General features: G+C 35.7%; 1 protein-coding gene across 1 annotated transcript in view; it reads right to left on the reverse strand.

Annotated features, from left to right (window-relative positions):
* The window catches only part of LOC128676057 (uncharacterized protein), a 118,183-nt gene that overhangs the window by 1,476 nt on the left and 103,561 nt on the right, over nucleotides 1-13,146 (reverse strand). The window contains exon 10 of the mRNA XM_053755991.1: nucleotides 808-992. Coding sequence (XP_053611966.1) covers nucleotides 808-992 — 185 coding nt within the window. The remainder of the gene's footprint in view (nucleotides 1-807; nucleotides 993-13,146) is intronic.

Raw genomic sequence — 13,146 nt, forward strand, 5'->3', positions numbered from 1 at the left:
TGAAATATAAAAGTATAAGATCCTTATTTTGCTGCTTAATATAATATAGTAGTGTAATTAACTATATTGATCCAAGTAAAACATATTCGTAAACAAATGGCTTATGTGGTGTTAAAACACACATATTAGAAAATTACATTGAATATTATATCTGTGTGCTAAAAGCATTCTCTCCCAGCTAACCATTAAAAAAACAGCTTTCTTCAATTAAGATAACTTAAGTTATGCAGAGCTCAAGAAACAAAATATAACACTTAGGTACTTAGATACAGTAAACAGCACTTGATGCAACCCATATTCATTGCAAATTCACCGCTATTATCACCGCATACAGAGCCAAGCAGATTAATTTGACGGGCGGTCGACTGTACATATATATTAATAGAACAAAAATATAATTAAATATTTTGATAAAAAAAAGTTTAGTTGACAAGAGCGTAGACAGGCAAATCTACAGATGTGTAGTTTTATGTCTACTCGTCAGCAGATGTAAATTTTATTTTGTTTATCTTCATATTTATTGATTTATGTAGGTACACAACATAACATCGTATCTATATAAAACTTACAAATAGCAAAAAGTATAAATGTACTGGAATATACACACGATTTTTCTTTCTTTACTTATCAGGTATTCCTTATTATGATCCGATGCTCAATGGCTGGGAAGAAACCGGGAAACCGCTCAGATGATGAGAGAGTGATGTATATCGAATTGAATGAATAAAGAATTAGAAATGAATTTGCTGCTGTCACCGACCGTAGTTCTCTCGTGGCCAGTGGCGCGGTTTCGATATATTCTCTTACCTCCCAATGGCTGAAGAGCAGCTGAGGCGCAGCTAAGCCGGACGTGTGCGTCCTCAGCTCCAGAGCGAACTTGAAGCTCTCGGCGACTGGTAAGAGCGCCCGCACCCTGAACGACGCAGATCCGCTTTGCAAGTCGCTGGCTATTACTCTGCCGCCGCGGCGACCCAGCGAAGCGTACAGCTTGCCTAAAACAAAAGAAAAATCCTTGAGTTGTTGGCTTCTCTTTCTCTAATCTTCCCAGTTTCATTCGGTGTAGTGACGATGTTTAAGATTCAGCTGTAATTTTACAACTGTCGCTTGACTAATGTCACCCGTCTTTGAGAATGATAATGTTGCCTTTTAGTTATGTGTTCCTTAATCGCTTAGTACGACATCCACGGGAAGATATGGAGGAGTATTCCAGGGCATTACATGTTTTGAGTTATGCGCATGAAATAAAGTAAATCAATGCCTGGATTGATTAAGATTTTTTGGAAATTATAAGAAAACAAGAATCGCGCGTCGCAAAATGTATACTATAATATTGTGCATGGAAGTTGCCAAATAAAATTCGCGTTTTTACCCAGACCGCCGTATCCGCGATCATGATATCTGAAGCCAAAGAAATGACAAAAAGTTCGCTTCGTGATGTGATGTCATCGAGTCACCGGGAGTTTGACAAATATCCAGTGGCCAGCCGCGTAGAAAAATTCTTTGCTTCTTACAGATTCGATGCGGTCATTTTGAGATGAAAGGGGGGTTTCCGGTCACGGCCGTGTATCCGGTCCGCAGGCACGGCGCGGGACCAACTAAAAAACTAGCTCGTATTTATCGAATAAATAAGGGGCCTTTTTGTACCACCAATATTTGAACTTTCAACGCACTAAGAATGTTAACGAAAAAAGATATCATTTGGTAACGGGAAACGCACATTTTGATAATTGCCTGAACAATCTGCTCGAAATTTAGACGAGTATTTGAGGTTACCGATAAAAACAGACGATTTTGGTTATAGTGGTCGCGGAGGAATGTTAGGCTTAGTGCACAGTGTCTGACACAAAAATATTCGCGGTAAAATTTGATGTCGTCAATTAAACTGTCAAACGAATTTTTCGGGGTAACTAAGTTTTGCAATATAAACTCTAGTTTCACTCGAACTTCGTCTAGGAACTATAACAATATTTTTACTTTAATAAATTATGCTCTGCCACGCAACATCTTAGTGACAGTGTTTCAATATTTAACACGAATTATGTCGCCAGTAAACGTTAAATTTTATAGAATCCATTCATATTTTCTAAAACATTATTCTATTGGATTATACACTATTGGATACTAAATATTTTCAGAGCTACGTCAATGGATTCATCAGAACCGGTAATAAAGTCAGCCCGAGTATATATAGGAATGGTCCTGCCATTCCTGAAATCTATTGGCAAGATGGTAGCTTCAATGTGAACCCGTCTTTACATTTACACAGCAACAAAGTCAGTGTGATCTGATGTAAGCAAAGACCTCGCAATTCGCCGCGCCGAGTACATTTCCTGCGGTTTCATTCACAAAATAATAATTACATTTAATGAATGGCCGCCGGTTTGTAACGAGTTTGAGAAAGTTATTTTTGTGTGGCGTGGATAGTTTCGGTGACGGCTGTTTCATTGTTTTTCTATAACCAGTTTCGCGGTTGCGCTCCTGGTGCCGCCAAAGACGGATAATAAAAACTTATCAAGTCTCGGTTAAAAAGTTATACATTTTAATCCATATATGAAATACCTGATTTGTCACTGTTTATCTTTTTGACTAGACCATCGAGGGACACTAGTTAAGTCATACTTAGTGCGCGAATCTTTTCGCAGTGATTTGAGACGCAGCCAAATCACATAGTGGCATTGCGACGCGACGACTACCATACCCAAGACGTAATGCCAATGATGATATGCGTGCCAATGGTTTTATAACTATTTAGGATGCCAAAGACTGTGAGACGAGCAGGAGAAAAAGTAGAAAAGTGGATCTTTGTCTCCGATGCTCTATGGCGAGGAAGTAACAGGGAAAGAGTTGCGACGAGCGATGAAGTTTCGACGTACGTCATTGTCAAAACCTATAGAAAACAATAGAGCTATAACTTGTTCCGTCGTCACAACGGAGCATGAATGAGCAATGAGGCTTGACACATTACTTAATAGAAAAAGCTGAAAATATATGTATTCACTGGTAGTACATACATACTAGGCATCTTTCCGCGTCTAACGGGGTTTGCGAGGTATCTTAGGACATCCGTCTCCGTATATGTAATTGGTTCAATCGGTATTTTAAACACAAGTACAGATAAACAATTATTGTTAATGTTCTATTTATTTCTAGAAAAAAAAAAGACACAAAACTCAAACCAGCTGCAATCAAAACAGTGATAAATATGTATATATACATACATAAAATAAATTCGCTTCCCTCTGTCTGTCCTATGTATTTATGTTTAGATCTTTAAAACGGATTTTGATGTGGGTTTTTTTTAAAATAGATAATGTGATTCCTGAGGAAGGTTTAGGTGTATAAATTATTATGTTTTACCCGAGCGAAGCCAGGCTGGGCCGCTAATGTCTTATAAAAAAGGAAAAAGCCAGTACAAGTTATTTGTTTCCGTTATGGCGGCGACAGATTGACGCCTTCGACATTATTGGGTTTTTCTAGCTATATATTATATGGGTAAGAGAGCTCCCGCGCCGGATGTCCAGCCTCCTATCACCTCGATCTGTGGACGAGATCTGTACTTATCTACAAATGCTTCCTTGCTAGGACTCGATAAACCTTAATTGCGATTCCAATCATATTTCACGAGTTTATCGGCAAGAAGTCAGAAACATCTTTGTAGTCTCACATTTTTAAAATTTTATTTTATTTATTAATTATAATTCATAAAGAACACAACAAAATGCTAAATGTTAATGAAAATAATAAAAAAAACACCACGAACTTTTTGAATTGAACATTTCACATCACATTAAAATTTGATAGCACATTTTCATTAGAATTTACATTTTAACTATAAAAATAAAACTAAATAAATAGAATTAAAACTAAATTACATTACATTGATATGAGAATTCGCATATTTCCCAATTTGTTGGACTCATCAGGGAAATCCGGAAGCACTGGTCTTAAAATCCATGTTGATGAAAGTAATACTCATGTAAATTTGTCCGAGCGAGCTGAGATTCCCACCGTTTGGAGAAGGAAATGGCCCGAAAGGACGGAACTACATTTTACAACGACCGTTTTCCTTCCATTTGTCACTTTTGAAATGATCGCAAATTGTAAATGCAATTGAAAATGACTTGTAAGAGTAAGGTAAATAAATAAATAAAATAAAGAAGGAAAACACATAAATTTCAAACACCACTTCCCAAATGAGACATGATGCTTATATCAGTGATGCTTACTGCAAGGAGGCTGCAAGTGGTCAACTAAGACTATTTTTTCTTTTATCAGAAGTACATTCCCTCCCCCTACGGTAGGGGGGGTCAAATCACAACAAGTTATAATTTAATTTTGATAATAATAGATACAAGTAAAAAGTATATTATTAATATATAAATAATATAGAAGTACTGTACTTATTATGTTTTCGATGCGTTCGATTCCTAATAATGCGTTTGCCGTCAAACAAAGCAAATATTAAATTAATTAAATATTGAAAGTACTTAAAAAATCTATATTGTGGCAAAAACAATTCACAAGCAAGATGAACAATGATTACAATACAATGAACATGCAGTATTTACTATCAAATTAGTAAAAGCGAATTAAAAAAACCTGACGATTCGTACGGAGTGTCAGACTTTTCGAAATTACCGCGAATACATTGAAAAGCAGGTCATTCTTGTCATTTCAATAGGGTTGTTATCTTGATTGAATGGATGAGCAGTGAGCATAGCTTGGTAATTGCAGATTCTAGGCAATTTCATAAGTCACCTTACGTAAAAGGTGACCTAGATGTATTTTACTTGTACACCTACTCGTTCTAGTCTAAGATGAACTGCCTAAGTTGCTATTTTTATCTGAATAGTTCGTGGATGAAGTATATATTCGAAAATAATGTAAATTAATTAATTTTATTTATGCTGACTTCGCTTTCTATAAAGTCGACCAAGCTAAGAAGTTTCGATGTCCTATTTTATTAATTTCAAAGTAGATTTTAGGTAGGTATGGTTTATTTATTAAGTCGTTACCCGTATGTTTAGGATCACGGAGGAAGAACTTACTTAACATAACCTACACTAGGTTATGTTTCATTTGTTTCAATTGATTGTAGCCCCGACTGTAGGGCCAAATACCAACTAACTTTAACTAACACTGATTAAAATGTCACCTATCAGTGTCAGTTAGGTGGTGAGTTACTTTTCTGCCCTTAATTGTACAAGAAAGTCAAGTTTATTATTAAATTAAAGTTTCAACTGTCCCGTCTGTCTGTAATCAACATTTTCTAAGTTCGATTTCACATTCTTCCGCTTGTTAGATGGTATTCATGTACATAGGATCGGTTCTGAACGAGGGAACTTTAAAAATTTACTGCACGGATTTTTTGTCACGCGTTAGACGTAACAAGATTTTTCTGACACAATAGCTTGTATAAAAATGAAATTCTAGTATGACATTCATTATCTCAGTCTCTCAGTAAACGATCGCCATTACCGACGCCGTCGGCGACATATTTGCCGCCTTCCTGCTGGGCATCCCGTCACATAACTAATAACACAACAAATTGAACCGATCGGATGTGGACGCGTGGTAATAACAGCGAGACTTTCCGTTTGAAAGATCTGGATCCGCGACACTTCTGGAATTATATTACGAAGCATCCAGTCGGTTGGACATTTTAGAAAGCAGAGATTATCCATCCATCCATAGCTTTATTTTTTTCCAATAGACATATTTAAAATGCAGAGACAAGAGAGAATAATTTCAATCCCTGTAAAGGTATCGAAATCTTCTTGTAGATTTTGCCCGCGGCTTCGCCCGCGTGAATTTCCCACGGCTACATTTATTTTTCCAGGATGAAAGGTACTTCAAACTACGTGTATGCAAATTTTCAATAAGATTGGTTGAGTAGGTAAAGCATGAAGAGGTAACAAAACTTTTGCATTTATAATATTAGTGAGGATTATGAATTTTTAAATTAAAAAACAGTAGCAAATACGGAATGCGTCGACGTTGTGAAAATAATTTAGGACAGGGCTTCTGCATCCCGCTAAAAGTTATATCCTGTGCCACACCTGTCACCGTTCTCATACAAGCATAAATCCATACTGAATCCATAATGAATAAACTCAAAAACCACTGGACCAATTTTTATAAAATTTGGCACAGACACAGACGAGTAACATAGATAACTTTTTTATTATGGTATTATCCGAGCGCAGCCGGGACGGGCCGCTAGTAGTGTATATGACTAGAGAGCTGGCCCGACTTCACTAGGATTATTTATGTTATGTATAAACTTGTATGTATGTATAACTTCGAGAATTATCTAAATGACATTGAAAACTGAATCAAAATCCGTTGCGCGGTTTAAAAGAAGAACACTTAGAAATAGACAGACGCAGAGAGCGACTTTGTATTATACTATATAGGTGATAAACGTCAATAAAATTATTTACAGGCGTATAAAGTAATATAGGTAATATAGATAATTGAGTGGTTTCTCAATTAAACAGCAGGCGGACAGTAATGGCTGCGTTATGCGCCGGCGCATATTGTATACTAGCGGCCCGCCCCGGCTTCGCTCAGGTAAAATCATAATATATTATACACATACCTAAACCTTTCTCAGGAATTATACTATTTGGTGACAACCGCATGAAAATCAGTGCAGTAGTTTTTGCGTTTATCACGAATAGGCAGACAGACGCGGCAAAGGAATTTGGTTTTTAATATGTTAGTATAGCATTAGTTTGAAGTGACTGTGGTCCTAAAATATAAACAACGGTGCTGTGGTGGGTAGAAATTGTTTCCTCCACGCAACACGTCCAGAACTGCAGACAAATATCTGTGACCAATATTTGCCCGCGCTTGGATTTGAACCCACAAACTCCGGATGGCGACCGGTCTCGTGGTGACCAACACGCCATGAACGTCGTTAAATGTGGAAAAAAAGGGTATTGATTTTATTTTGTACTACATAGCTCACTCCACCCGCAACAATAAGGAGCCTATGTCACTCTGTAGCTTTCCAAGTTAGTTTAGTGGTATCACCACACAAAAAATAACCTCAACCCAATGCTTCGATTTGACGTGAAAAAAGGACAAACAAACACACTTTATAGTTCATCCGTAGCGAAGTGTAGATTAATTCAGATTCCATTTTAATGCACACCTGTTTGTTTATATTCAGCGGCAAGCTTTATTTTTGACACTAATTTACTTAGCCGTCCTTATACGCCAGAGGAAACAGTGGGCTTCGAGTGGGCAGGAATCGAACCCACTACCCTACAGGTAGGTGGTAATTGGTTACATAACAACGTTGCCACATCGCACGCTTCGCAAATGCTTAGGTCAGGGAGGTTTACTTTAATTTGAGACCTGAATCGCCTTTTACGATCATTCTGGAGTCAACAAGTGCAATCGAATATGCAGACAGCACCCACATGGTACTTACACATGACTACTTTATTGACTGAATGAGACTTTATTCGTAAACATCTAGATTTTTTAGAATCATTCTAATAAAGGTTTAAAGTTTTCGTTCGTAAATTTAATGCTAAACATCTTTTTGAATTCAAATCTATAATCATGATTATTGATTAATTTTAATTTTAAATTTTGAGGTTTCATAGAAATTCTTATTTAAGAACTATAATGAGTTATCATATTGTGGCACCTGGTGGCAGACAATGATCAGCGGAGATAATGATCGAAACAAAAAAATGTTTCTTCCAACGACATACTTCTTACTTTATGTCAGTAAGTAAGGAATAATTTACTATTTTTAATTCCTGCAAAATAATAGGATTTTTTTTTATTTTTCAAATAGATACTGCTTAAATGTCCCTCTCTCTCTTATCTCCGCACGATCCCGGTTGCTTGAGGCTGTGACGCCATAAAGCTTAAGAACATTCGGTTATGATTTTACAACCGGCCCCCTGCCTGACATCAATATGAATGCTATTGTTGCTTACCAGCTGCCTAGGCCAAATAGCCTGTCCCTTAGTCGTCACGTACGACATCCTCAGGACGATATCGTGTTTTCCCAGTCTAGGGCGGCGACTCATACTGAAACTCAAACGTTCAAAAGATAAAATAAAATAGCTTACTATTATAGCCTTACACTTGTACAGTTTTTTCGAAATAACGAGTAAATTTTTGTTTATTCGATTCATTATCCTTAATCAGCTGAAATTGCTTTCACCTTTGGCGACACGTGTAAGTTTCATTCAGTACAAATTTTCACTGACATGTATGAATATATGCTGGATAGACTTTCTAGCGTAATATAACATGCTAAATGTGTACTGCTGATGGCGCAGAAAGTACACAACTAGCGACTGACTTAACAAGAGTTCTGGGAGCCAATTCTAACGCAACGGAATTACATTTAATTGATTTTCTGCGCATAAAATCTCATTCAAAAAAGTTTCATTGAACGCATCGATCGATCGAATTTGTCCCTGCCTGTGCAATGGACTCCCAAATATTTTAATTACGAACTTAAATTATTTAGTTAGTTATGTCTACATCTCGTTGAGATACAGTTACGTGGATCCTCCATACAATTATGGTATACTTTAAGTTATGCATGGTCGAGTATACATCTAGGAACTATATAAATAGATGTCAGTGGAGTTATTGCAATAACGGAGTTCCACAAACAGTTTGATTGGAGATAAAAGCCCAGTTGGAGTAAGACGTCACGAGCTCGACGTGGGTGGTTAATTTAGTGTAATATTAAATGGATAATATTTATTCGAAAAATAAAAAATGGACAAGGGAGTGTCGAACTAAACATTGTAATAAAAGTTTAATCCAAAGCTAACCTTTTTGATGTCTATCTGAAACCTCTAAATTCAAGAAATAAATCGAAATAATATGTAACTTAACTATTGTTAATTGAACAGGCAGCTCTGATTTTCGATTTTGTTGATTGAAGATTATACAAAATATTTGTACACTCGTATTTCAAACTGAATAAAAATTGCGACATATTACTTCCTAAAACAATAATTTAAAAATCTACTTTTCAATGTAATTATATGGCTGCACCGAGATTTTTATCATGAAGGCTCAAATTCAGCAGCAAACATGATTTATTTCTTGAATTTAGAGGTTTCAGTTGAATTGATTTAGTTCTTTGAACAGTGCGGGATAATGTATGGTTTGGATTCAACATTTAGAGCGTTGAAAAATTCAGCTAGCTTTAACTAAAACTTAATTTTAACCTAATTCGTGTAAACCCCAATTAAACTTCCTGTCATTAGCATCACGATCTGATACTGAGTAAGAACAAACGTTATAGAGGTTGTTATAAACTTTATTGCATTGTTCCTGAATTCAAGTCGTTGGAACTTTGGAAGTTTGAATTGTTTGAGGCACGCGACTTTATAGTGAAACAATGTCAAACAGTAGGAAAGCGGACTCTGGGCTTCGATGCTTTATGGCGGCAGAAGAAACCAGAAACATTCAGGTGGTAGAGAGATACATGGATAAATATTCGACCCAGCAAATCATTTTTTCGAGTTCGACCCACTTAGTTCATCGATTTTTAAAACAAAATAGTTCTAAATAATAAATTATAACAAAAGTTCACAATTTCGATATCCCAAACATATAGTTAAGTTTAATAGTTTTATAGTTAATTTTTGGAAATTGAAAATAAAATTTGGAATACGATCAAGTAGTTTGTAATAAATATTTTTTATTATTCATGTCATTCTATCACTCGGCTTTCATAAATGTACCTACTTATATTTTTTGAGTCATAAATAAAGAATTATCTCACAGGCCTGAATGGAACATGTATTGACAGTAAACTTCAAAGGAATTCTTTTAAATTAATTATATGTAGTCACGAACTCCATTCAGCGTATTTGAGAAAAGTAATCATATCGACATAATCTGAAGAAAAAAATCCCAAGAGGGTAACCGGATTTCTCACTACTCTGTCGAGAACAATGTTGTATTGAACAACAAAAGATTTCGAGTGCGCGTGCCAATCATGTCTTCTCTTTTACACCTTCAGGGTGCAAAAAATGCTGACCACTCGAATTTCAAGTGGGTAGGGTAACCATGTCATCCGAACTTATAAAATTGAGGAAAATCCTATATTCTTATCGTTATTAACTTATTTAAAGAAATCGATTGTCAATTTTTTTTCCGATTCGGCTGTTCATTCGTATATACGTATTCGTTTACACGTAATAAATTATATTTACAATGATTATTGTCTTGCAAAAAAATTGTCTAATGTGTGAGCGACTTAGCCAAGGGCTTAGTTAGAATGACTGCCAAATGGCCGGACCCATTTTATTTACAAAGTTCACGGTTATGAATATGAACTATGCTTAGTATTACAGAAAATCTGGAATATTTTCTATTCCAAATGAGACTAGTACAAGTTTTTGAAACCACTGTGCAATTTTGTGGGATATGTTTGTGCACATAGGATTGTAGTTTTTTAATATTGGATTTAAATGGATCAAGAGCTAAATATTCAGCATTGTAGCAACCTCGCTTTTAAATAATGATTAAGATGGTAACCCTACTAAGGCGTTGTATGCACTATCAGACAATACAGCACTCTAGAGCTTTTCTTATCTACTTTATGGCCCTTGTTATTGGGCCCTCAAGCTGGAAGATCCTTTACGTGACTTCGGTATCAATAAAGTATCAAAAGTGGAATTCCCCCAGTCTATACTCGGCTTAACAAAATGGTGCAAGTCGGAAAACCATTTGCATATAGAAAACCAGGCGTGGAATAGGAGATATGGATTTAGTACAGCTGGTTACATTCTTAGGTTAAATTTATAATATTTGTCTTTGAAGAGGAAAATCTAGTTTTCTGTTTCTGGTTTCGTACGAGGTTGTGAAGCCGCGAAGCCCGGAAAAAGGAAACCTTACAATTTTGAAGATTCGGTTTTAATTTTACAACCGGCCGCCTGTCTGAAGTCAACCCTCTTTGGGAATGCTATTGTTGCCTATCAGCTGTTTAGGCTGTGTCTCTTAGTCGCCTCATACGACATGCACGCGTTCTGTTGAATATACTAGGTCTAGGTAGACGAGAAATTAAAATGTCCAAGTAGACAACAAAATCTAAAAGTTGTAAAGTGTTTTATGCAAACAAAAGTGGCTTTTCTCAAAAAAATTTTAAAGCTATAATATGTCCCAATGTTATCAACATTTTCCTTATCTTTATTCATGTGACAAAAGAACAACAATATCTAATACATGGAATCACTTTCCGCCTAAAATAAACTGTGTAGTTTAATCATATCGTAGAATCGTAAATATTTAATAGCACGCGAAGCCATCAGAAACGGATAATTATAGACCTAAATACGTATATTATATCCAATCCTGGATATGTTTGTCTGTAGATTAAATGAGAGCCAGAAAGAAGTAGCAGAAAATATAGACGAGTTTAATAGTTAGGTATTTAAATCCAGAATATCTCCACAGTCAAGTCCACAGTCAACGAAAATTGAATAAAAACAATTTAAAACCAAACTCTTTTAAAATATTTTTTATATTATTTTTTATTTAATTTGGAAGTTGGACTAAGAGCTTTTAAACATTTTATGGTCCTCATTATATGTAGAAATAAAATCTCTCTTTAATTTACAAACGGAAGAAACTCAAGTAAAACCAACCGGATGACAAGGCTGAAAAGGCTCGATTATTCTATGTATTCCATAAATTATTATGGTATCGAAAATATTCATCGTTGTCACTCGTGTATCGCCCGCTGACGTCACAGGCGACCCCGTCTATTTCCAGTGCTGACACACATTTTATTGTATGGCACGCGATCTGCCGATGAATGGGGTTGTCATTTTGCGAACAAAGCCTAACTTAATGTAAGCCATGAATTTCGCTATTTTAGTCATATTTATTTACCGATATAGACTAAAATTGGAGACACGTGAATGATGAAATAACTTTTGCATTTTTATTTATGTTTGGTATTAAAATAAAAGTTGTTCATAATCTGTTTATTGCGTTTTTTGTTGAAGATGAGAACTACTAATATATATTTAATAATTATATTTCTATAAATTTATTGTTCAGACCGTTTTCGACACAAAATTTTCTTGATGCTTTGTTAAAAATTGCTGAAATGGACTATACAGGAGCAAATTCTATATTTTTAAGAATACTTTTTGATAAGAAATATGCACTGCCATATAGGGCTGTAGATGTTGTTTATTTCATGGTTTAAGATTTCAAATGGGTTCTCGCTCACTACCGGTACATTGGCATCAGGCTCTTTTACTTTTGTACAGCGTTACAAAGCAGATATCAACACAACAAAGAGATGCTCTTTTGGAGTTGCTTCGCAAGCAATCTCATCTTACCATTACACCAGAAATAAGAAGAGAACTTCAAGCTGCTCAATGTCGTGATATCGAAGTTAATGAATCCCTGCCTACACAAATGACAGTGGAAGGAATTTTTTGTTGTAATAAAAAAAAAGTGACGATATTTTATTGTTTATTTTGAACTTAGCGTAAAATGTTTTAACCGCCTATACAGATACTAAATTCATCCGTTTAAAGTACATATTGGATTTTACACGCTAATGAAAAATCTTTATGAGATTACGTGATATATTTTTGAATTAATTTGTAAACAAATCGTTTATACAGAGAAAAGCAACAACAAAAACTTTCGTTCTTCATCTGATCAAACAGTCACCCATATTCTCATACAAGAATGAATATTTACATAAATAGCATATTGTTTTCATAAATTAATAACACGTAATAAAACACATTGCAACTGTACACAGAATAATATAACCACGTGCCACGGCCGCAACATACACAATACACATATAGCATTACCAACAAATATATAACCGATAGACTTAGCTATATCTACGAGCTGCAACCAAGTATATATAGTACGATAGCGGCTGTCCATTCATAAGAAGCGGTTCATTCATGGTTCTCGAGGACGTGAATGGGAGCGAGCGAGACGGAAGATGTTAAGGTCGCGTTACACCGACAATGGAGTCTTTTTCCGATGAATGAGCGGTTGAAATCCTGTTCTACGAAATATTGAATAGCATTGTATTAAAACAATTGCCGCCGAAGACAGCATTGTCTCGTCGAGTGGATGTTATGGGGTGATTACTCGGGAGTGCTCGAG

This window comes from Plodia interpunctella, chromosome 15 (assembly GCF_027563975.2).
Source record: "Plodia interpunctella isolate USDA-ARS_2022_Savannah chromosome 15, ilPloInte3.2, whole genome shotgun sequence".
In the NCBI taxonomy this organism is placed as follows: Eukaryota; Metazoa; Arthropoda; class Insecta; order Lepidoptera; family Pyralidae; genus Plodia; species Plodia interpunctella.